At 50.0% G+C, this 24,046-nt stretch overlaps 7 protein-coding genes across 7 annotated transcripts; 2 read left to right on the forward strand and 5 right to left on the reverse strand.

The window, feature by feature from the left end:
* Positions 1-3,871: 3,871 nt before the first annotated feature.
* SCP_0500530 (Uncharacterized MFS-type transporter) lies at positions 3,872-6,530 on the reverse strand (the record flags this gene model as incomplete). The annotated part of the gene is made up of 17 exons (XM_027758122.1): positions 3,872-3,952; positions 4,017-4,031; positions 4,086-4,097; positions 4,159-4,195; positions 4,265-4,392; positions 4,494-4,693; positions 4,763-4,865; positions 4,925-4,982; positions 5,041-5,064; positions 5,119-5,143; positions 5,195-5,624; positions 5,676-5,755; positions 5,810-5,958; positions 6,011-6,147; positions 6,202-6,217; positions 6,266-6,303; positions 6,360-6,530. The coding sequence occupies 17 exons, from the start codon at positions 6,528-6,530 to the stop codon at positions 3,872-3,874; spliced, it is 1,704 nt and encodes a 567-aa protein (XP_027613923.1).
* Positions 6,531-7,061: 531 nt separating this feature from the next.
* Positions 7,062-8,686, forward strand: SCP_0500540 (RNA polymerase II-associated protein 1 homolog; the record flags this gene model as incomplete). Its single annotated transcript, XM_027758123.1, has 7 exons — positions 7,062-7,078; positions 7,130-7,359; positions 7,421-7,643; positions 7,692-7,920; positions 7,975-8,130; positions 8,180-8,383; positions 8,447-8,686. The coding sequence occupies 7 exons, from the start codon at positions 7,062-7,064 to the stop codon at positions 8,684-8,686; spliced, it is 1,299 nt and encodes a 432-aa protein (XP_027613924.1).
* Positions 8,687-9,225: 539 nt separating this feature from the next.
* On the forward strand, positions 9,226-12,630 carry SCP_0500550 (predicted protein; the record flags this gene model as incomplete). Its single annotated transcript, XM_027758124.1, has 15 exons — positions 9,226-9,801; positions 9,850-9,948; positions 9,998-10,068; positions 10,120-10,236; positions 10,287-10,420; positions 10,474-10,483; positions 10,533-10,602; positions 10,658-10,727; positions 10,785-10,927; positions 10,997-11,122; positions 11,205-11,350; positions 11,402-11,435; positions 11,494-11,590; positions 11,642-11,762; positions 11,817-12,630. The coding sequence occupies 15 exons, from the start codon at positions 9,226-9,228 to the stop codon at positions 12,628-12,630; spliced, it is 2,628 nt and encodes an 875-aa protein (XP_027613925.1).
* A 3,889-nt stretch (positions 12,631-16,519) lies between these two features.
* Positions 16,520-16,807, reverse strand: SCP_0500560 (hypothetical protein; the record flags this gene model as incomplete). The annotated part of the gene is made up of 1 exon (XM_027758125.1): positions 16,520-16,807. The coding sequence occupies one exon, from the start codon at positions 16,805-16,807 to the stop codon at positions 16,520-16,522; it is 288 nt and encodes a 95-aa protein (XP_027613926.1).
* An 18-nt stretch (positions 16,808-16,825) lies between these two features.
* Positions 16,826-18,095, reverse strand: SCP_0500570 (hypothetical protein; the record flags this gene model as incomplete). The annotated part of the gene is made up of 5 exons (XM_027758126.1): positions 16,826-16,849; positions 16,905-17,060; positions 17,120-17,299; positions 17,365-17,667; positions 17,715-18,095. 5 exons carry the CDS (start codon positions 18,093-18,095, stop codon positions 16,826-16,828), a joined length of 1,044 nt encoding a protein of 347 aa, XP_027613927.1.
* A 145-nt stretch (positions 18,096-18,240) lies between these two features.
* On the reverse strand, positions 18,241-18,759 carry SCP_0500580 (hypothetical protein; the record flags this gene model as incomplete). The annotated part of the gene is made up of 2 exons (XM_027758127.1): positions 18,241-18,447; positions 18,517-18,759. The coding sequence occupies 2 exons, from the start codon at positions 18,757-18,759 to the stop codon at positions 18,241-18,243; spliced, it is 450 nt and encodes a 149-aa protein (XP_027613928.1).
* A 1,410-nt stretch (positions 18,760-20,169) lies between these two features.
* Positions 20,170-23,943, reverse strand: SCP_0500590 (NAD-specific glutamate dehydrogenase; the record flags this gene model as incomplete). Its single annotated transcript, XM_027758128.1, has 17 exons — positions 20,170-20,662; positions 20,718-20,805; positions 20,861-20,951; positions 21,024-21,058; positions 21,120-21,137; positions 21,204-21,398; positions 21,457-21,611; positions 21,699-21,905; positions 21,959-21,985; positions 22,042-22,123; positions 22,185-22,306; positions 22,369-22,500; positions 22,612-22,622; positions 22,681-23,138; positions 23,195-23,448; positions 23,511-23,770; positions 23,818-23,943. 17 exons carry the CDS (start codon positions 23,941-23,943, stop codon positions 20,170-20,172), a joined length of 2,754 nt encoding a protein of 917 aa, XP_027613929.1.
* Between the last annotated feature and the right edge of the window lie 103 nt (positions 23,944-24,046).

Here is a 24,046-nt window from a genome sequence, read left to right on the forward strand (position 1 = left end):
GAGAATAACGTCGCACACCACAAGAGCAAGGGACGTCGAGCAACGGTGCGAGCCGGCCGGTGCTTAACGGAGCGGACAGCACAAAGTCAACGACACCGCCGCGTGGGGAAATGGGCTACAAATGAAATGCTGCAACCGCAAACAAAAAATAGGTTAACGGTCAGAAGCCTGGACGGTAAGTGAAACGGACCTGGAGATGAGTTGACAGAAAAACCTCAAGACAAGCCATCTCAAGGATTCTCTGTAATAACGTCTAAATTGAGGTTGGATACGAGGCAACCCAACAGGTGCAGAAGGTGAAAGGGTTGTAGACGCATAACCATTGATAACACGGAGTGCAAGGAAGATTGTTGCTCGGGGCGAAGAGTCAACAGCGAGCACTCACAGGCTTACAAGGGGAACCAAGTAGAAGAAGGTTGCGAGGAAAATTTACGCCCAGCATGCCTACTGCATCAACTGATGCAGGATTACGACACCCACGTCACCAATTGACTGTCGTCAAGTTAGCAGTCGGCTAGAACACACTTCCACGTAAAGAAAACACTGTCCAGACAGCTGGATGCAACAAGTTCCTGTCAGAAAAACAAAGATAAAATCGGAAAGCAGGGTGGAAGAACAGGTCAGGTGAGAAAAGAAACAACGACAATATTTGCACCGAAGCATGCACGTACGCGGAGACAACGCGGAGAAAAAGCGGATGCGCTCCGACCAACTCCGACTCCGTCCCTCGTGGACTGAGTCTGAACCTTAGCCATCGTCAAGTAGTTCGAATATCACAAATTGCTGTTAATCCTTAGGCGGGTGCCGAAAAATATCATGCATGGTCGGACATCGAAATTAATATTCAGAAGAACCGATAACGTTTTGGCTCTGCATCAGCAAAAGTCAACTTTTGGTTACCTCCATTTACCTCCCTTACCTCCTTAATTAAGGAGGTCTCTGTTCTTATTTGGGCAATTAAAGCCAATAAGGGTGAATAATGGAGGAATAAGAGAAGGGATCTCCTTTTTTTTCCTTAATCAAGGGAGTAACGCCGGTAAGCAAAAGTTGACTTTTGCTGATGTGGTGGCTGGGTGCTTTCTCTTACGGCGCCTCACCTGGACCATAGTGCCGGGTGAAGCAAGGGTGAAGCGCGCTTGCCGCTCAAGCGCCTGGACGGGGCCGATGCCGATTCCAGGTTTCGCCCTTAGCCTGTGTGATCATTTTCAGCAGCCGCCTATCGATTAGCAAACGGCTGCAATTGCGTCGAATAACTTGAATTGCCTCAGTAAATCCCGAGTCGTACAGAGAGTGCTATTATTTATACTATGCCCTACCGTCCCATCGGCACCCCCCTACAAGTCGGCACCCCAGCATACCTCCCCCGTTTCCGGTCCCCTTGCTTACCTTCTTCATCTATGTTTATACTGGTATATCTCAAACAGTTGCGAACTTGGACGACGGCGGACGGTCTAGTATTGACCGAGTTCTGTTTTCGGCGAAAAATCATGTTTTATCACGCCATGTCACGATGTTGTCACGCTGACGTGCGAAATGGGTGACTGATGGGTGACATAACGCGTTACTGCCGACTTGAGGGGGGGTGCCGATGGGACGGTAGGGCATAGTATACGCCGTCTCTCGCATTTACAGAGTATACGAAAAACCTTGGCGTGCGACTTTTTTTTTCTGGGCTGATCTCCTCGCTTGCGAAGGCTCGGGACTTCGAGGAACTGCCCTTATTGTGGCTGATCGTACTCCAATTGTTCTCCAGCTTGTACAAAAGCAACTCTGTCATGCTACCATCATCAGCATGCACCAGGACAACTCAGCAACATCCTACTGTGTACATATGCTGGAATTCGGGTGAGCTCTGGATTTCCGTTGATTCAATGTCGTATTGCAGGCGTGGGACCCGTTTCCTTTCTCGGCAGTGCTGGCAGTCGGTCGAGAGCCAAAAAGTTGCGAGAGGGCGCGCGACCCAAAAAAAGTCGTACGTCAAGGTTTTCCGGATCGTCTGTAAGATACAGCAGCAATACCACTATAAAAGGCGAACATGTCGCACCTGGATTGGCCTGTGCGCGCCCCGCGAAGACAGCTTCGTGGGAGACACTCAAGAACCACAGCCCGCGGACTTTTCCACCGCCTTGCTATTGAATGAAAAGACACGCCTCGGCATCACCGCGAAATATGACACTGAGCCCTCAAGAGCAGTGTCAGCCTTCCATCTATCACGGCGAATCAACCTGTAGCATAGGCATCGTTCTGATCTCCCCAAAAATATCAGGCATCATCAGGATGGTGACATTCATGGATCTATCTCCAGACAGCAACCACAGATGGGTCAGTCGGGCCCGCAAGCGCACGAAGACTAGAATACAAGGCGCACCTAATATGGCTCGAGACCGTCAAAATTGCACTGTGATGAGCGAACTTTCATAAATACTCGTTTCCCGAGCTCGAGGGGCATGGACTTCGTCATCCGTGCTTCCCAGATGCCCATGGCCTCCCACCATAGTGGTGTGGCAACATAGCCAAAGCTGCTCGAGCGGATATCGCAATCGGCACGCGTGCCGACGCCAGTGCATATGTATCGGACAGTACTTGGGGACGGAGCTGCGATAGCTGTCGGCATTGCCTTGAGAATATTTACTGTCGTCAAAACTGAGACAGACCGTTTCGGATACATTGCGATTTCCAAGGTCCCAGCTCAAATCGCATGCACACGGTGTCAAGTCTGCCGAGAATTGGGAGAACGTTATCCTGCAATGCAATTCAACAATCTATCCCTTCTAAAGGCCGAAAACTTTTTCACCAAAGCGGAAGTTGGCACTTCAGCCTCGGCACCGCCTCGACGACATCGCGCCGGAAATCCGTATTCACGCCACAATCCTAATAGAGCAGTGACAACACAACCGGGGATGCATTCTGTATCTCTTGCTTCGGAAAGAGGCTTTGTTCGAGTTGTGACCGGTGAATAGGGGCATGCAAAGCGGGCCAACCATGCATGTCATGATCGGTTGCAGAGACATGATTCAACCAGTATGCCCCATTATCCCATGACATCGTGCCGGCATTCGGGGGAAGGGGGGTCGTACGTCGCGCAAGCGTGAGGTTTGCAGATGTGGAAACGCGTAGGCTAATGTGGAGATAGGAAAATGCAGTTGGACAGCGTAAGATGGTAAACATTGGGCCATTGTCGACGAGAATCTACCGGCAGCTGCAACACAATACTATGACCATGGAATCTCGACAACTCGAGGCATTGCAGAGTCTGCAGGGGAGCAATGTGGATGAAAAGATTATCTTCCCCGACATCGTGTTCGTTAGCGTGTCGCAGCACCAGCTTCCGCGGGCGGCCTTGCAGCGCTCCCATCACGTGTAGACTGCCCACCGCGATGTCAATTCGCGCAGAGCAGTCAGCGCGTCACCTATACGCGGTTCTGCGACCAGTAGTGCATCTATCACCTCAAGGAAGAGATGCCGCAGATTCGTTACGCGTTCCGGCAAGTCCGCCGAAGTAACGGAGAACTGCTCCTGGACGTATTTGTGCTGCAGTCTAAGAGCATTTTTCGTGACCATCAGATCGCGCAACCAGTACAGTCGATTCAGTGCGTCCGACAGCGCAAACGCGCATAATTTCTCGAACTAGGCAGGATGGTTCAAGGTCACAGTGGAGAGTGCATGCTGCCTGGAAATGTAGTGTATTGTTCGACCTGCAACAGACAGATTCAGTTCATCTGCCGTAGAAAGGAAGACGCAAACGACATCGTGATTGAGAGAGAATAGGCTTGTCATGGTAGGGGTGCGAGAGAATCAATGCCATCGAGGATTATAAGAGCGCGTCTCGAATCGCGGTAGGTCAGGCCGAGTCGCACATTGAACACAACTGTTACGACTGTTTGGGGGCTGAGTTGGGGCTGAGTTGAACGCCAAATCTTGTTTGAAAATGTGTTTGATGGAGATGAGACCCCTGCAAATTGATTAGCAAACGTCCAAAGTTCCACGCTTGATCATTGATGCGCCAAAATACTTACTAGTTTACCTGGTATCTGCTGTGCAGCTTAATCTACGGGACGGCGTGGCTTCCATATCACACCACTCACCGCGGGTATCAACTAGTTCCGCAACAGTTACATTTGTCCATACATCACGCAGGTCCTCAAAGGATGATCTTACTAGAGCAACAAAGCAGTAGCTCATCTCGCCATGGAGTCTTGGGCTCTGATACAAGATATTGCGATTCCAGAACAGGCCACGAGCTTGATACATCCAAATCCATTACATCGCGGCCCTCCCCCTTGGTTCGAACGGTAACAGAAGCGCGATGAATCCAGCCAAAATGAACAGGGCCGCAGACACGTAGATCGGCACAGAGGTCGCGAGGTTCGCATACAGTGCTATAATCGGAGCCTGTCAGGACATCGTCGACGAAAGTATGCGCCAACCCATATCAAGGAATTCGTCGAAACTTGTCAGTCGATCCTGCGGAAAGAGCATATCTCGAAACTCACCATGATCCCGAAAACGCGATTCGCGGAGGCAACGATGGCGTTGCCCGTGCCCCTGTCTTTCGTGGGAAAGAGCTCTGGAGACACTGCATACAGTACGCCGTACATCACATTGCTCGTGAAAGTGTATCCGCAATTCCAGCCAAGCAGTGCGTTCGACGTGCGTGCGGTCGTGCTCGCGAAGAGGAACACACCCGTGATAACTGCAGGTGGGTGAACGTATGAGGTTTGAGAAAACCGAATACAGTAGAACAAATTATAACCAAACACACCTGTTGATATTGCCAAAGTCCCCTTACGACCAAGGTATGGAATCTCAACCATCCAGCCTGCGAGAAGAGCACCCGGCACACCGATCACGCTTAAAATAACTTGCTAGATGAAGGAAGATTTATCAGTTGAATTGGACAGACATCTGGTAGCCAACGACTCACATTGCGATATGTAATATATACCGAACCATCTCCGAAGTCAGCACCTCGAGAGGCAAGGCTACAAACAGACCGATCATCTCAGCAAGTTGGCATCCTATATAAGACCGCGTGCTTACAAGTATGTCACGAATCCGTTGTATCTGTTGAGTAAAAGGTTCACATTTGCTACGTCATCCCGTATAGGTTTCACTCACAAGGGGAAAGCAAGTCCAATAAGAGCTAGAACGACGGTGAGCTTGGCAGACGATCATGATACGAGCTTAGGCGCACCCCAAATGATAATGAGCAAGGAAGTTGAATATGCAAGCTTCCTCGTCGCAAATAACGACTTCACATGCGATCCGCTGAACTTTCTCATCCTCCTAATCACAGCCGCACGCGCACTCGTATCCATCTCCGCCTCCCTTCCAGGCTCCTTGACCGTCTCGCCGGCCTCTGTAAGCATCTCAAGTATCAGCGAAGAAGTGCGGCCGTTGTACTTCGCAATGCGCTGCACGACCTCCACTGCCTCAGCATCGTGACCACGGCCCATTAAATATTTAGGGGACTCGTATAGGTGGAAGACGAAGAAGCGCAGGAAGAAGAAAAGCATCATGAGCCCGCCCATCGTGTAGAGGAAGTAGCGCCACCCCTGGTTTGACGACCGCGGGCAGTGTGCTGCGGATGCGCAGGAGTAATTCGCGATCAGCGGCCAAGCAATCTTCATATAGCGGGTCAGTTAGAGCTTATCGACAACGAGGAGCAGGCATACTAAGCTGCCAATGAGCTGGCCGAATGCCCACCAGATGGAAAGGATGGTCAGTAGATATTGGTGAGATGCCGGTACAAATTCTGTGCAGATATGTAGATGTGATCGCCGATCAATCGCGTGCAGATCTCACTCACCCAAAAACACAGCAGAATCCACAGGGAGGTTTCCGCCGACACCGACACTCCAAACTGCTGCGAGTGAGCAGAGAGCTACAGAATTGGGAGAACCGCCTGCCGCGATCGCAAATACACCAGTCATGCCCAGTGTGATATTAAAGCACCAGCTGAACATAGGTCAATAACGACTCCTGCATTTCGGAGAAAGTACAGACGCACCGCCGGCCCCAGACGTCCGACGCAACTCCCCAAAATGCAGCACCTACAAGGAGACCGATATTCTGCCCGAGCTTGAGGAAAGGACCTTGGAAGTTGAACTCGTTCACCACTGGCGATAAAATTAGCCCAGTGACAATCTGAAAGAGAACGATCAACGCTGCATAGCAGATCTGTAATCGTGCATATCGTACAGGCCATAGATTATCGCTGAGCAGATATGAGAGCGATTTCTCTGCAGTCAACTACAGTACTCACGAGAACCATCCGAATCCTGCTACGACGAACAAGTACCACTGTGCGTTTGAAACTGATAGTTAAAAGACGGTGCAAATCGGTGAGTAAAACGCACTTGATACTTTCCCATTCCAATCTCCTCAAAGGCATCGTTCAAGATTCTTGCCTTTGCCTGGTAGACGGGATCTACACCCGACTCGCCCTCATCGTACACATCATGCGTCTCTGCACGCACGGCTGCCTCGACATCGGGCTTTTTCTCGTCGTACTGTTTTGTCGTCGACATGGCGTATCGTCACCGTGGCTAAGGTAAGTGCAGGAGGACGGTAGCCTTAGGCGAGAGACGCCTGAATTGATAAGGTGCAAGCGCCGTTGGCAATTGCGAAATCGGTGATGGCTGTCAAGAAGTTCCACGTCCACATGTACCGTGTTCCAGTTCATTAGAAGGTGAGTCTGGGCGGTCGGATCTATTCTGTGAACCAAGAGAGCGCCATGACCGTGTATCGTAAATCATCTTGTAGGCAAGAGTTTGTTTTAAACAACGATATACCAGGCAGCCAGCAGACAGATACGGTGCAGTACTGACAGGCTCCGGACAGACGCGCATTCGGCAAAATGTGACCTTACAGATCACGTGGCCATGCTACGAAGCCGCTCGTAGAATTAATTAACCTCTTCTCCAGATATTCTAGCTGGTCTACTGGATGCACTGGACCTGTGTATACCCTTCGGTGGAGCAAGCCAAGTCAACCGAAATCATCTACCAAACCTCACACTTTGTGCCGAAGTACGTAGAACTCCGGGACGCTGACTCGCAATGAGTTTCAAGAAGAGGTGAGAGCTGTGTATTAATGCGTAGGACAGTCTGACGAATGCTATTCTCAGCAAGCTCGACCTCCTCGTTCGCGTCCGCTATTCCAACCCCCTTCCTGCACCGCCATGTCCTCCCAAACTACTCGACATCCCTACCGACCCCATGCGCTATGCGCGACCCGAATTTTTGGACGACATCGCGAGCGATATGCCACTCCCAATGATTGTGGACGGAGACCTCGGGATGCCGCTTGACTTGTCGCAATGGGAGTGTCTCTGGGGCGAGAACGGTGATATGTCAGGTGCGCATTCCATCGGTTTTCAATCACCTCTTTCTCTTACAGTGCCGGGGTTTATTTGCAGAGGTTAACCCGGACCCGGAAGATGTGCCACCATTAGACCCGAAGGACCAATTCTTGCTTGCAGACCCGGGATCATCGTCAGGCACATTCATGAACCACGGCTTCCCCAGCTCAGGCTCAGGCTCACTAACGCCATCATCCTCCATGCCGCAAGTCGCATGGCTCCGCAAAACCGAATACATCAGTCGCGAGGGCGTCTCGCGCTCCTCTCTGTCACAAGACATGTACGTCATTTCTATTTCCCAAGAGCTATACCTGAGCGCGTGTCGCAGCAAAAACACCAACGACACGCCCATCGACGTGTCGCGCGGGGCGCAGATCCGCGACATCGAGGCGTCGTTTACAGCCACGGAGGAGTTCGACCTCGCCACGCTCAAGCACCCGAACAAACCGGACGTCACTGCTGTCGAGTCCTATGAAGTCTTCCCCGATGCAGAGATATGGGCAAATGCGTACGACCTGTTCAGGTTCTCGGAACGGCCAGGGGAGCGGCCACCAGACGTGCGTTACATTAATACTTAGGCCTCGTCTCTTATCTCGGCCTTTGCTGTCTAGGTCGACGATCCACGTCTGGATTGTGCGATTCTGCGTCCTATGGAATCAGATGGGGACCATTTCCTCGCGTTCTATCTTACAAAAGAGGACGAAGCGGCAATCGAGTTCAAGCGGGAACGACTGGCACGCTCGCCAGACGCGCCAGAAGAAGATGAGGTGCGTTCAAGCATGTTGTGCGAGCGTCATCGCCCTCATGACTTTGCAGCCGACACCGTTCCACTTTGTGCGTGACTACGAGACGGTGAAGGTCGAGCAGGAGGTTCCCAACGAATTCCTGCTCATGTTAGATGACGGTGACGCGAAAGAGGAATACGCGGACGTGGATACGAAACCAAAACAGCGGCGCGCGAAGGGTGCTTACTACAAGAACATCGAGCGGAAGATGCTGCTCAAGAAGAAACGTGTAAACGTTAGTTACTCCTTCTCCGTCTTACTTTACAGGGTTTCCTGATTTGATCTCATCTTGCCTCAGTCGTATGAAGCGTACCTTGACAAGTGGGACGTCGTTAAGGTGACACACGCACCAATGAGCAAAGAAGAGCTTGATGAGCGAGAAGACGCGCTCGCGGAAGTCATGGACCCGATGTACTTACTCTCGCGCGGCGACGCGGACGCGGAGGGCGAAGTGGAGGATGACGGCGTCGCAGAGATGAGCAGGCATGCCCATGGCGACGAAAACACCGACGCGGTGGATGTATTCGGCGAGGACTAAGGTGGTCTCTGGTCACTTGGTGGGTCAGACGACGTGTACTGCGAGGTGTATCTTGTACGGGTTTGCATAGTGTTTTGATCGTATGCTATGTTTCTCCTTCCGATCTTCGGGTTTCATGTCGTCCTCTCAGAGTCAATATCAATGTCGACACAGCGGGAACACTTGATGGTTCCTCGAGAGGAGTCAGGACCGGAGGTATATTCACGTGACAGCATTTCAGGGAGACGACTTTGGGGGAGCTCGCAATGCGAAAGTGCGAAGGCCACCTTCAGCATTTCAGTCTAAGTTGCTGCTCAACTAGCTGCCACTCCTTTTTGTTCGTTTTTCGTCTGGGTTGGAAGACCTAAGTGAGTAGGTTCGTGTGGCACGTTGAGAAAGACTCAAGGTTCGAAGCAGCACAGGCGTAACGCCTGGCGTCTACCGTAACGGAGTAGACCGTCGACACAGCCAAGCTTGATTGATTCGGGACTGCTGGAAGCTGGACGGTATGTAGGTTTTTTTTGTTGCCTGGCATCACCAGTCTCACGCGACCATCAGAAATGCCTTCGCCATTTGATGAATCTCCACCTTCTCTCGCACTCAATTCGCACTTCCTTGAGAACGATCACGACCACCCCTCTTCCTCTTTTGACGAGCCCTCCTCCGACGGTGACACCGCATCACAGCGTTCGATTACGCTGTCTTCCGCCCCGCCTTCCCCACGCTCCGCTGCGCCCGCCCTTGCGGACCTCGCCGAGGTGCAGCCCCCGCCTACAACTATCACGCCCGTCACGCTTGTCCGCCAGAACCTCTCATTCAGCAAACGCAACACGATGGATACGGACGTCAGTTCCGACGTGGACCCGGACGACCGCAGCTTCTTCACGCGCCGCCTGGACGAGGGCGAGTCACCCATATCAAGTATCGCGCCGTCCGTGAGTGAGAACGAGAAGATTGGGCCTCTACGGACGCCCTCGTCAGCGGGTATCCTGTCGAGGAGCGATGCAGATAGTATCCTTTCTGCTGGCTCGGAGTCGACGTCATATTCGAGGAAGGCGCGCCCGGAGTCATTGATCGTTCAGCCTTCGAAGGGTCCGTTGGTACTCGGGATTGCGCTCGTAGACTTCGACCATCTGGTGAGTGTCGTGCGACGTGTCTTTGTTTCCCCCTGAATAGCCTATCAGGTTGGGCCGAAGATCGAGTTTTCACGGGGAAGCATATTCAATGACGAGGAGATCGTGAAGATTATGCCATTTCTCGCTTTGCCCGATGGGGCACATATGGTGCGTTATGCTTATAAATTTCTGGCTCAGACAGTGACATTGCTCGTAGTCGACTGAGGATTATTCGTACTTTCACCTTGTTCCCTCGTCACCAAATCCGAAGACGATATTCGGTATTTCGTGAGCATGATTGCTACCCTCTGTCCGGATTTTTGTACTAACGATGCGTAGCTGTAATCGACAGATTCAGACGTCGGAGTTACTCGTGAAGGACGCGGACGTGACACGATCGACGGTGCAGAAGGCGGTAGTGGTGTTAGCGTCAGAACCTGTGTTCGGTCTCATTCGGTGCGTGCGATCCATCCTATCTCCTCCTGTCGGCGTTAAACTATTTACAGAGACCGTCTTGGTGTAATAACGCGCGCACTCTTTGCACAGCGTGATTTCTCGGAAACAAGTATCCTCGATGCGTTCTACACGTCGCTGGAGCACTCCCTCCGCACTCAGCTTACGGAGAGTGGGCTGTACATGGGTACGTATCTTTGCCTGTTGCTATCACCTTCCATGGTGCTGATGTCGATGCAGGAACTAGCTTGTGAGTAACTTAGCCCCTCGATCTATGTTCGTTGTGTTGATAGATGCAGACGAGAGTTAGTCCACACCTTTCGACAACGGACGTTGGTCCTTTTGAAAGCGCTGATGCTCCAAAAGAAGGTTTGTTTTGTCGATCTCCGCCTAGGCTGCGGGCTGGTGTCTGATGGTCACACAGATCATGTTTTTCGGCCATCCAGTGGAAAAGTTGTGCACGCACCAATATTCGCTCGTCACACTTGTTCCTGGTAGGCGTAATCAATATTGTGTGTCTCGCGACGCGTGCTGAAGTGCGCCGTCTTTAGGTCTGCTGCAAAATCTTGTAGATTGCGGCTCCCCGCCGCTCGCGACCCGTGCACAGACTCTTTCTCGTCCTACATCTCTGCGCACGTCGGACCCAAAAAGTATGATGGCATATGTTGGGCTGCCGCTCGACCTCTTCGGCAAAGTGCGTTATCCGACAGTGATGTGCCGTTTGGCAAGGCGTGAAGCTGACAGCTCCTTTGATACTTTGCAGGACGCCTTCTTCCAGCCGTATCTTCCTCTGCAACAGCTCGACATGCTAAGGGACACGGAGAGCTGGTTGTGCGGGAGCACGAACTCGATCGTCGCGCAACAGAAGGCGGTGGATATCCTCGTGAACGTGAGCACCTCTGTACCTGGGACCGGTCCCAGGGAAGATACTCGGGTGTGGCGGGGGTGCTGATGTTGCTGCTGATTGTTAGATAGAAAACGGAACGATGGAGTTTCATGATCCGAAATTGGAGCGCTCTGCTGGACTCACTCCTGCTGACAGGAAGTGGATGGACGATATCGTGCGGGATGTTAACGAGACTTATGATGAGGACCCGTCAAGACCATTGGGCATGCAGTGTGTATTATTCTACCTGCATTGCGCTGTTGATTACTGAGGGCCCCCCAGTTTCAAGGGCAGCGATGATTATCTGCGGCAGAAGGCAGGTATTGATCCACAGATCGTGGGCTCAGGTTCTGATAGGATCATATTTTCCACAGTTTGACGAGTACATCAACGGTGCACTTGCCTCGGTCAAGTATTCTGCGTTCTTGGCGAAGGGGAGGAGTGCTGGCGTCATAATCAGCGATGGCTCAGGTACGACAGATTTCAAACGTCTTGAGCATGGGCTAATACAAGTGTATGTAGTAGACCCGAACTCAGTACAGGACTTCAATGCACTATGGATACAGGAGTTCAAGAAGACCAACGCGTACGAGGTGTGGGAGCGTGTCACGGATCCCCTCTTGTTTGATATCGTTGAAGCACGGTGTGTAACGCCTACACTACATGTTCATTTCACCATTCTCAGTGGCCCCCTCAGGCATCCATGTAGCGACAAGCCGTCCGTTGTAGCCGACCTTGGCCTTCGTCTCTCTGAAGGTATCCAGGAGCTGAAGATCGAGCAGCAACTAGCACCCACGCGTGAAGCCATTTCACGCACGTTTACAGCTGCGGTGGAGGGGGTTCGCGGTCGCTGGCTCCCGCGCAACCCGAGCTCCAGCACGAGCGTCAGTGCTGCTACCGCCTCATCTCCATCTGCCACATCCACGAATACTTCAACTAGCACATCTAGCAGTATCGTCGAGGTGAGCAAGACGGATGCGCAACCCGACAGTACGCCGGGTTCTCGGCGAGGTTCGGTTGATCGTCGCGCCTCAGAGACTCTCCCAAACGGTCTGCGCCCGCTGAGCATGACAGCCAATCGTACGCCCCCACCTCCTCCCCCGCCAGAGCCTAGCCGGTTCAGCGGCTGGGTTGGGTCGTTGTTCTCGCCGCGCTCGTCGCGGATGTCGACGGCCTCGGCGCAGTCGACGCCTGCGGCTATGCGCAGGGGAAGCAATTCAACACTGGCAGAATCGCGGAATGCGTCCCGCGGTCCGTCGCCGTTACCTGCGATGCTGGCGAGCAGCAGTGCAGAGAGCGCCGCATCGCATAAGGAGGAAGTGGTGGACGAGCACATCGAGCCCAAGAATTTAGACGAGGTTTATGGTGCGGGTAGAACGCACAAGGCAACTTCCCAGCCTGTAGATGCAGTCGGGGAGGCGCATGGTGGCGGGGAAACCCACCCTGTTGTGGGCGACCACCATGACGAGGGTGATGATGACGCGCCAGCAGGCACTGGCGTAGCGCTATGAGTCTTTCAGCGATAATTGGAGATTTGTGGACGCCTCACATCGCACTTCGTCGTATTATTATCTTGTTCAGTCGTTTCTCATCACTGCATGCGCTCTAGTCATGAACAGCACAGCCCGTCTCTCGGATGTATCCCTTATAATATTCGTCGATCCTTAAATCAATGCTACTGCGTGCAGCGTATAATTTCAAGTTCGAGCTGTTCGCAGAACATCCTTATCTTGAATTCTTAATGTACATGACACATCGGTGCAGTTCCACAGTGAGAAGCTCCCTTCTCAATCCTCCACAGTACTAGCTAGTGTCTCTAGGTGCTATCGCTGCTAGTCCAATTTACCTCCAACCATGACATTCTTCAAAAATTTTGTAGTATGGGTCAACCCTTCATCTCGAGGCAAGTCCTTGAAGCTGGCAAAAACTTAGTGCAATGAACCCTTCTCCTGCATGACGCTCTCGTTCTCTGCAGCAGGATAGGAGACTAAAAGTTGCATCACGGGCAAAGAGGAGTTGTCCAGAGCCCTTCTCATTTCTGGGAGAAGCTGTGGTCGGGACTCGCTGGAATAATGTTCCCCATGCTGTGTAAAGAACGTGTCGACAACTTTATCGAGCACACTGGCAATAGCCTCACACTGGGGGCAAAAGTGGATGTTCTGCCTTGGAACAGTGTCTGAACATCCAAGGAACAGATTACGTTTTTGGACATGTCACATGTTCTGAACATGGTAAGGAACATCTAATATGTCTCGCACAATGTTCCATTGGAGAGCATGCTGGAGACATGTTGCATGTACCATTCTGGAACATATAATATGTCTCACACAATGTCTCATTGGAGAATGTCCTGCAGACTTGCTGCATGTTTCATTCTGGAACATTTATCATTTTGCTACTATATTCTGGGCTTGTCTCTTGGTGCAATATGCTCTGTATAATAAGGATTTCCCATGGCCAAACACATTACATTTCTGGCCGCCGTTAATCTTCAGAACATTGTGAGAAGATGTTAAGTGCTACTCCAAACATACAAGATGTCCTGGGCACCAAGAACATTTGCAGTACATGTAAAATTTTAGTATGATTTTAGTATGTATCATACATGTACTGCAGAGGTTTTTGGTACCCAGGACATCTTGTATGTTTGGAGTAGGAGCACTTAACATCTTCTCACAATGTTCTGAAGATTAACGGCGGCCAGAAATGTAATGTGTTTGGCCATGGGAAATCCTTATTATACAGAGCATATTGCACCAAGAGACAAGCCCAGAATATAGTAGCAAAATGATAAATGTTCCAGAATGAAACATGCAGCAAGTCTGCAGGACATTCTCCAATGAGACATTGTGTGAGACATATTATATGTTCCAGAATGGTACATGCAACATGTCTCCAGCGTGCTCTCCAATGGAACATTGTGCGAGACATATTAGATGTTCCTTACCATGTTCAGAACATGTGACATGTCCAAAAACGTAATCTGTTCCTTGGATGTTCAGACACTGTTCCAAGGCAGAACATCCACTTTTGCCTCCAGTGTCACCTTGTTCACATACAGCTTAGATGGGCTTGCGGACTTCAGCGTCTGTTTGGTTTGCCTGGAGTCGAGAGAGAGACATTTCGTTTGGACAAGAACCCAAATAAGTTGGTCACCGCATTTGACGAGGAACATGATATCGGGGCCCATATATCTATCCGGGAAGCAAAATATACCCTGCATGCCGTCAAGCCACCTTATGACGTCCTCCGGTGCGTGTGCTTCGAAACTTAGTACCGGAGTTGCGCCTTGAAGGGCAGTGAGGATTTTGCCTTCAACAGTCCAGCTTGTGATAGAAACCAGATGGGCCGGATGTGATTATCAGCCAGGGTTGTCCGTGACCATTATACACGGTAAAGGCATCGCTCAACGACCTGATTCCATCAAGAACATGCAAGAGTGCGGCCATTGTCACGGTCTCCATAGCAAGACCATGCGCAGATGCGCTATCAAGGCTCGGTATGCATTCCGCGATATTCGTCATAGATCTTGAAGGATGGTTCTCGAAGTATTGAAGCGCAGCCGCTACCATGAAAGGTTCATCTATCTGTTGAGGTAGACTGGATTTTGTAGAGATTGAGGCCGGCAGTTCCCGGCGTTACACGAGCGACACCGAGATTGACAGCTTGAGCACACTTCTCGCGGATGATGTACGGCTTGCTTCGAAGCACCCAACCCATCACGGATAGGAAAATTTCGTTTTCGGCACCGTGATACCGGACTTGTGATAGCTTCTTGAAGTTTATTGGGGCAAAGGTCATTGGGATCATTGGGATCATGTGAATGATTGGTTCCTCCGAAGAGTACATTGCTCCATCAGTGGCCTCAAAACTGCCGGTCATTTCGTGAATGAGAATATCCAACATTCGATAAGCAGATTTGTCTCCCATTTGTCTTAGCAGCATGGTATACACGACAGTGAAGCAATGTCTAATGAGTATGTCGGAGATGAGCACATGTGACTGGCGCAACTATTACTGACTTTTTTAATTTTTTTAATTTTAAATCCCATTTATTGTCCTCGAGGGCGAAGCCCTATGGTAGACAATAACTACTGTATCTAGCTTGTATCTCGAGCGGATGCGGGAGATGAATAAAACAAATGCCTGCACGAGTGCAGGACTTTTAGATAGTGGTGTAACTGTGGGGGATAATGTGAGTGAAAGGGGAATTGCTGTAAAGGTGTAAAGGTGTAGGTAAGGAGCAGCCCCATGCGCATGCATTCTGTACTCTGGTGAGTGAATGCTAGAGACTGAGATCTAAACCTGCTGCCCTTCTGGATAGTAGAAGCCTACTCCCGGGTGTGTCCTCTTGCCGCAGTCAGGGATCCGGACGGTGGTCCCCCACCGGCTGTCAAAACTCCCCCGATCTCTCAGGTGGTGATACACTGCTAAGGTGTCCATGTTGTACAGTAAGAAAGATAAGAATCAAGGCCTGGGTGCGACAGAAGAGGGGAGAGGGTTGGTGGTGCCTGTAGTGCAACCGAACTGGTCTGTGAATAGAGGGGAAGCATCAGTGGACGATAAAGTGCAGCAGGAGGGACTTCTCTCATCAGGAAAACCTCAACTTTACTTACAACAGCTTAATCGTCTTGATCAAGTAATCAAGAACCTCAAGTACAATAAGCTGATCTCTGTACTTGACTGGCTTGATTGCCGCTTGACCAGCTTACGACCAAAGAAGAGCCAGGTAATAAGCTGAGAAGATCGCAGAAGTTGACTGACTTGATTTTACTTGACCGACTTAATCTCGCTTGGCCAGCTTGAGAAAGCAACATCACAAGCACACTAAGTCAATGAAGTCAACTAGTATTCAATGGCTATATCAAGTAACTTAAGCAAATCGGCATGTAAGGAGAGTCAGATAAGAAGCTGGGCAGCCGGCAGAAGTCAGAACAGCGACAAAAGCAAGTAAGGGAGATCCCAAAAACAAGTAGGTATCATGTAGCTAGGCATAGCAAGCTACAAAGAATGTACTAGGTGATAGCAAGACAGAAGGACAGGCATGGTAAGCTAAAAAGAGTGAAGCGAGAGTAAGACTGGTGCGGAATTAAGAACATGTATAAAAAAGCAAGATTACTATAAAACGAGTTTAATGAGTGAATGCGACTGTATAAACGCAAAGACTAAGGACTGGCAAGCGAGCAAGCAAGCAATGATGATTGTACCAAAGAAGATGCAATAACTGACTTGCAGTTAAGACGACGATCAGATGGTGCTCAATGACAAAACAAAGCGATCCAATGACTAAACTTCAAGTCACTGAGGCTGTGAGGTAGCGATGTGCATATAAACTGAAACAGACTGTTGCAAATGATGTCAGTTCAACAGACAAATGACAAAGAAAAGACGTGCCTTCAATTAAGAATCATAGTCATCCTCAGAATCAGCATCGACAAGGTTCGCATGCTCGTCATTAGAATCCTCCTCGTCTGATACTTCAATGACGTCCTGCATGTTTGATTTGTAGATCTTCTTTGCTTCAGTGACAATCCTGTCAACTCTGTGATCCAATAGATTTACAGCAGAGCTAACATATTGCCAGCTTTTCTTGCCAAAGCTTGCATCCGAGAACACATATTTGTTCTTGTCTTCCTTTCTGCTTTGAGGGTTAATGAACTTGACCGTTACTACCTTCCCCTCTTGCATCAGTAATACTCCTGTCCTTCACAAAGTGAACGCTCGCTCAAGCTATCAATAATTAAGGTTAGATAGACACTACCATAAAACAGCAGATTACACGCACCGCAGCTGCAGCCAACCCAATTGCACCATAAGGCTTAGCACATCCTCCCATCTCGATAGTGTACAGAGCAGGAACATTGATCGCTCCTTCAGTTGACTTGTAATAGTAGGCAAGTGTTCGTAAGACCAGGGGCAAACGAAAGAGACCTCTGAAAGTCTTGTTTTAAATGAGTAAGTATTCAGTAAATACCAGCTGACAATATGACGATCACACACCGATTCATCTGGACCATCAACATCCTTCCACACAAATCGCTGTTTATGGAGAATCATCTTTGCAAAGCTCACACGTTGTCCAGTCATCTCAAAATCTTCATCAGAGCCGAACAAATCTCTGACGACTGTGAGTGCAGTAGAACCAAAGCCATTACGCCATTCACAGAGCCTCTGATTGGCCTAAATTGGTGAAGAGGGCAGCAGTGTTTGAGCGTACAGTGAGATGTACAATCACAGAGACTTACAAGTTTACAGATGAAATCTTCATGAATAACCTTGTGCATGATCTTTGGTTTAGTAAAAACTGCATCCCAAATGCATTGCAACACTTCGACAGCCTTCTCATCGCTGATCAACCAGAGATCCAGTGTAGTACCAATATAATGCTCCAAGGTCGGAATGAACACCTGCCACCAGAGCTTCAAAGTGCCAGGCAGTAAATTGGCATTGGTCGCACTAGTTGACTTTGGCTTCTTGGACTTGACAAGTGCACCATCGTCCTTCTCATTGTTGACCTCGATCTCCGTGTCTTCAATTTTAACCATACTCTACAAAAGTTGCTCAGTATCGTCTCAATATTGTACAGGCTGCTTACATTACTGGTCAAGCGTATTCCTCCCTTTACAGGACTGGAAAGGGCTGCAATTCGTTCAAGTTCGTTGTCGTCATCACTGGAGATCCCACCGCCAACTTCGATTTCAATGAAGTTAATCTTGTCTGATTTTGATTCTAACTTTTTGACAGTCTGCGACACCTTGGTGAAATTGGACATCTGAGTCTTGGCTGTTTTGGATGAGGCAGCAAGGGACTGTGAAGTGCCAGAAGTGGATGATGGACGAGCCTTAGAAGGAAGATTCCAAGTGGGTACATTTGTTGCCCAGTTCTTGATCGTTCCAGAGAGGTTGCCGGCATCCTTCTTATCCCTGCAGGTATAGTAGAAGAGGGTGGTTTCATCGAGTGTGAGTAATGGCTGCATGAAGGGACAATTTGAGTACCACTTACCTTTGTGCAGGCACTTTGGCTTCCTTATAGCTACCAGCCTTCCCAGCACATGCTCAGGCGTCTTCTCTCTTGACTGTACCCTCATCCTCAGATGACTCAACAACAACAGGCTCTTTCATTCACTTGTTAGTCTCCTTCGCATTCTGTTTGTGAGCGGCATCTATGGCTTTTCTGGTGGACTGCTTCTTCGGCTTCTTCTTCGGGCGCTCATTCTCCATCTCGATATCTGTAAGTTCAGAGCCTTCAGCATCGGATGCATCTCCTATCGCTTCTTGTTCAGCTTGTTCAATCTGCTGAAGACGGTTGTCTGCATCATGGTGACCATCCTCCATTACATCAAGGGAAGCATAGGTGCATCAGAGAGATTGAGGGTCTGAAGCCCGAGGACGTTTCACAGGCTGCTGAGATGACTGTGTGATACATCCAGTCTCAATTTTGGCTGTGTCATTGGCCAATCTGTCCTCCAGATCAGCAATCTTCTTCAACTTCTTGACCTTGGCTAGCTGCGTCTCCTCCTTGGCCTTTTCTTCTGCCCTTTTGGCCTCTTTTACCTCTGCCTGGGTGCGTCTTTTTACCCTTAGATCAAGTTGACCAGGATGTTTATCGACATTTGTCGCACGAATAACAGGACAAGACATAGTAGGCATTGAGGAGTGACCTGGAAAAGGGTGACAGCAGAAATATGGTTGGTTTTAACGGTTGTTGCCAGGGTGCTTAGCATCTAACGGCAGTGAATTTTGACCATTCAGGAGGGTGCCCATCTCGATATATTACAGGCAATATTACTTGAATTAAATGTATTTTCTGACTGTCCTTCGGCACAGTCTAAGTCCATGTCACATATCGCAGAGAGCAGCAGACAGGAAGAAGTTCGGTTGGTGTCTCAACAACTTTTCCCTCACCATTATGGTTGGGTTGGGTCATGTCATAGTCACAAACCACATCCACGGTAGAGATAAGTGCCCACACGCATTCTCAAACAGCCAGTGACCAGTGACCAGTGGAGTTTAGGACTCAAACCACTGCAAATCCACTTTGCTAGGTGAGTCGTGCTCTGAGTGTGTGTGCTAACTGGTCTACTATGATGATCCTCAGTATGGCATCTTTGGGTGCATCACCTGTCTTGTATAATATACCACAGAATTATTTGACGAGAATGGGCTGAAGACCTTCTCGACACTTTCTGCGAGACATAGGCATGTCTGTGCCCATTTCATAGGGCAAAAGAGCAGACTTGTTTGTGACGAAGTTAGGGAGAACTTGTGTGAGATGATGCGGTTCTGCAGACAAATGTCCCCTAGGTACCAATAGTATCACACAGTTTGGTACATAGTAGGTTGTACCTATTCCCATCGTTATATCCAGATCATATCTCTAATACATTCAGCAGAGATGATTAATGCCACAACCATTGCACTCTACCTATGGCTTTTGGAAAGCCATCGCTGCTGAGTCGGAGAGCCGCTGAAAGCTAATGAATCATGCCTGATGCCTTTGGAATCGATAAGCACAATTCTTCTACCCTACATGTCACATTTCCAACATATGTGGTGCGAAGAAAGCAGGTGCGTGTTGTTCAAGTTCAGAGTGAGACTAAGTAGTGTTGAATGGACTTGCCATCTCTCGCACCACTGCAAAGCTTGAGCCATTGTCACCTCTAAGCAATCAATACTTTTTCCTATACGATATGAATGCACAATGAAGACAACTGTGTGGTTGGATGACAAGGTCCATTGATGACGGATAATGCAAGGATGACGAAGATGTGATGCGTTCTAAGCTGCAAGATCACGGACGAAGTGGAAGAAGTCTACAGAAGAGTCGTTGATGCCATACTTATAGATCTGCGCATAATCGAACACGATGGTCAGTTTGACTGATGCAACAAGTGGCACAAGGAAGGAACACACATGAAATGTGATGCCATCCAGCTCGAGAACAACGCACATTGGTATGGTTTACTACGGTTTGAAAAGCCTGTTCAGCACGGTATCGAGCCCAACTTGGTCGACGAGCATCTTGGGAATCGCTTGGCTCATGATGCCCTGTCAGCACGCAGGATCTTCGTACAGGTCCGAACCCTCCAACTCGGTCTGCAGGTCATTGAGCATGATTGACAGCTCGTCTGAGATGAACGTGCATGCCTTCACACCCTGTGCATGCACGTGCTCCCGCCAGAGGCACTGGAACTCTGCCACAGCATTCTCAGTGACCCTCGCTTGAAATGGCTTCCTGTTCTTGAAGATCATTAGGTCGACGTATTCTTGTGTTGAGAGCATGAGCCCAGCGAGTACCTCCAGCGATGAGCTCGTGACACCACCTGAAGGGGCAACATGAGGGCTTTGATGGTGTGCATATAATGTGCTTGATCCTACTTTGTTGGTACTAGAGTCCTTGAACAGTACAACTTTCTGCTTCTCAAGATAAAGACGCGCTTGCTGTGTCAGGAACAGATTCGCACCCTTGATGATGTACTTGAAGTGCGGCTTGCCCTCCGAGTCCACCAGAGCGGCAACATTCAATATATTGACAGCCTCGGGTCTAGAGTATCCGCATAAGCATGCAAAAACCCACGTAACTAAGTTGAAATACTGACCGTCCACTGCAAGGCACAAACAAGCCGGCCTTGAACCGCAAATGCGCGCCATTCCTGAAATCAGTACCGTCCAGAATGACTTCCCCAGCTGCGCCATCCGTCAGTACGCACTCGCGCGAATTTACCGGTCAATACCAACTCACATGGCAGTTTGAGGTCCTGGTCCTCCACGTGCACCAAATATCTGTCCTTGCTGAGCTTGGACTTGTCGAAGTGGGTGACAGGGACGTGCAGCTTCGCCAGTCAGATGAGCTTCTCACGGTCGATACCGGTGGGGTCAGCAAGGATGCCACTACCGTCAATGACAGCGATGGTCTTGTCGGAGCTGAGAAGGATCTCATCTACACGAATGCATGAGTAATTCACGAAATCATACGGAGTCACAACGGGGCATATACTCACTTGAGCCAAGATCACCATCTGCCGCAACACATAAGACCCGATCAGCAATCACGATCAAATGACACGAGCCTCAAACTAATGCACCAGGTCCGCCAGTCTGCACTTTCGTGATATCCTTCTCCCTAAGCCCAAGCTGCTTGTAGATCTCGAGCACATACTGCTGAATTGAGAGTGACATCATACCGAACTGGTCATGTGGGATGCCGCCGAGCGTCTCTGTGCTCTTGCCCATCGTGAATGACTTCCACCAGGTCTCCGCACCGCGGGCGCGTGTGTGCACTTCCAGAGAGCTTGCATCAGGATAGAGTACAGGAATAGAGAGTTCAGGGATACTCACGAGCTGCCCAATCCATCATGTCCGCAGTACCCTCTATCATCGCCATAGTGAGTATGAAATGGTCCGAAGGAGGCGACGGGCATGCACCATCCGGACCGAAGAACAGCAGCTCCGGCTTGCCATACAGATTGATCAGACGTTCCTTGATCCCAGGGCTTTGTCCAGGGATCAGCAGGTCGATGACAGCGTGCATCCAAGGATTAGTCTCAGCAACATTAACAACCGCTAGAGTGCCAACTTACGTCCACGTATTTCTCGAAGCACAATCTTGGGCTTGAACCCAATCTGCGAAGCAGGACAAGCGGCTGTCAGTGCCTGAACGGCAAGTGTGAAATGGAAGAAAGGAAGATGAAATGTACAAAGGTAGGATTGTGCCCTTAGCACCGCCTTCTGGGATGTCCTTGTTCTTTAGGGACTGCGTCGATGCTAGGTCGTAGTTCTCATTGAACCTGCCAAACACCGCATCAGAATCAGTGGACCCTGCAGAGCATATGATGCATACAGCATTCTCTGGTTAATAGAGTAGTTCCTATCACAGACATCGGTAAGACAGACGAAGTGAAAGCAGGTATGCGAGACACTCACTCACTATTCCTCGACATGACAATCCTGATACCTCCCCACGCGACGTCCCTGAACCTGATGTGGAAGCCATGGAATTCACCGCCTACACCCATATCATGCGACCAATCAAAAACACTCCCAGCTGCACAGATCAAAGTCCTCACCAATGATGAAGAACATGCCAAACGGTTTCTTCGGGTACTCCACCTCAGGCAGGAAGTCTGGCGTGAGGTGGAACGACAGTGCGACCTTAGTCGGCTGGTAAAAGTTGGTCTTAAGGACGTGCCTATCCAGTCACCCGTGTCAGCCTAGCATAGCACACGTTGTACATATGGGAGTTGAACACACTTGTTAAAGATCAAGAAGCTCTCAAGGACCTGCAGCTCATGCTTGTTGTGCACAGTTTTCCTGATCTTGTCATAGAGGTCCTCATCGGACAGTGGGACTTGGGTCTGGAGATGCTGGTATGACAGCATAGGCCTGCCACAGCATTCACATCAGACATAAGGTGCGGCATACACTAGCTGGGAATGCACATCAACTACGATGCCTCGTCCGCCACGGGGTAGTGCACCATCGAAGTTAACATACAGTAAGTTAATCTGCCCGCACGACCATAATGAATTGCAGCAGCACATGAACTAGCACAACATGACGTACGAGGTCAGCATGTGCATGGATGACCTGCGCGATGCTTTCTCGCATGAAGGTCTCCTCCCTGAAGCGGTGTTTGATGTTGTTCAGCACTTCCGCATGTGACGGGTTCGACTCGTCGAGAATATTCTTCAATGCGAGGTACGCCGGCCCAAGATGGTTGCAGAAGTGCTGCGCGAACACCCAACCGCAGTCTGTGTCCCAGACGCGATGCGACTCAGATATAATGATGTCACCTAAGAGTGAGACACAAAAGTGATGTACAAGCATAAGTCGCCTCCTGCACGGCATGCCCGCTGTTCTGGCGGGCTCTGCAGAGAAGAAGGGGTTGTCGGGCAGGCAATATAACAGCGAGGCCTCCTTCATCACTTGGAATATGGAATGCTCGATTGGGGGAGCATTCAGCACGCTCGGGAGAGGGTTAAGATACAAGGATATAATCGTGATGCCATTCGAGAATTGCTCTGCGTGAATCATGAACTGTGAGTGCGCAAAGACGGAACATGCTTGAGCTACATACCGACATATTTGCGCGTGGAATAGAGGGCATAGAAGTGGTACAGATTTGAGAGGGCACTGAAGAACTTGCTCGTGCTGCCCATCTTATACCCGATGACGAGCCTGCGCTCACAGCTGCCCTCCACCTCGATGACCTCGATGACAGGCCCGTAACGCATCTCCACATTCCACATCACATTCTGGTAGATTTCCAGCGTGTTCTCGCTGGCCTTCTCGAGGAACACTGGGTCAGAGATGGTGCAGATGTCCATTTTACTGCAACACCAGCCATATTTAGTTCGACTAGAGTCTGATTCATACGAGAGAGAGCTACGCACCCATCTGTATACATCAAAGAAGGTGGACTGGTGGGGAAGTTGCACTTGGTAATGAAGTAGCAGCACAGCTGTTGCGATGCGGTAGCAGATACAAGGCCCTGCAAGCGATACGTCTCGAGCCTGTATGCCTTACTCGGGGTGGAGTTGTCGAGATACAATGCGTCGATCCTATTCTCACACGATGTGCCAGGGCTCTCGGTCACAGTCTTACTGGGTGAGCTAGTGTAGATGGATGTCACGCCATTATCGTTCTCGTCGATCTTCTCGAGGGAGTCGATCTCTTGTTCAGCACCAGCACCATACTCACCAGGTTGGGGTCCAGGGAGCCAGTGTGGTACAACTCCCTATGCTTTGCAATATAGCTGTCCTCAATGACCAGCGGCGTGGGTGCGGCCGTCAGTTCAGGCTCAGACTTGGGCTCGAGCACAGTCATCAGCTCTGTGTGCACAATGAGTGTGTTAGGAGATGGGGAGCAAGGAGGGTGAGGCGAGAGAGGACAAGTCGCCACACGCCACAACTTCCCAAAGTGGCTGCCT

Source organism: Sparassis crispa (assembly GCF_003851025.1).
Source record: "Sparassis crispa DNA, contig_000004F, whole genome shotgun sequence".
NCBI classification, from domain to species: domain Eukaryota; kingdom Fungi; phylum Basidiomycota; class Agaricomycetes; order Polyporales; family Sparassidaceae; genus Sparassis; species Sparassis crispa.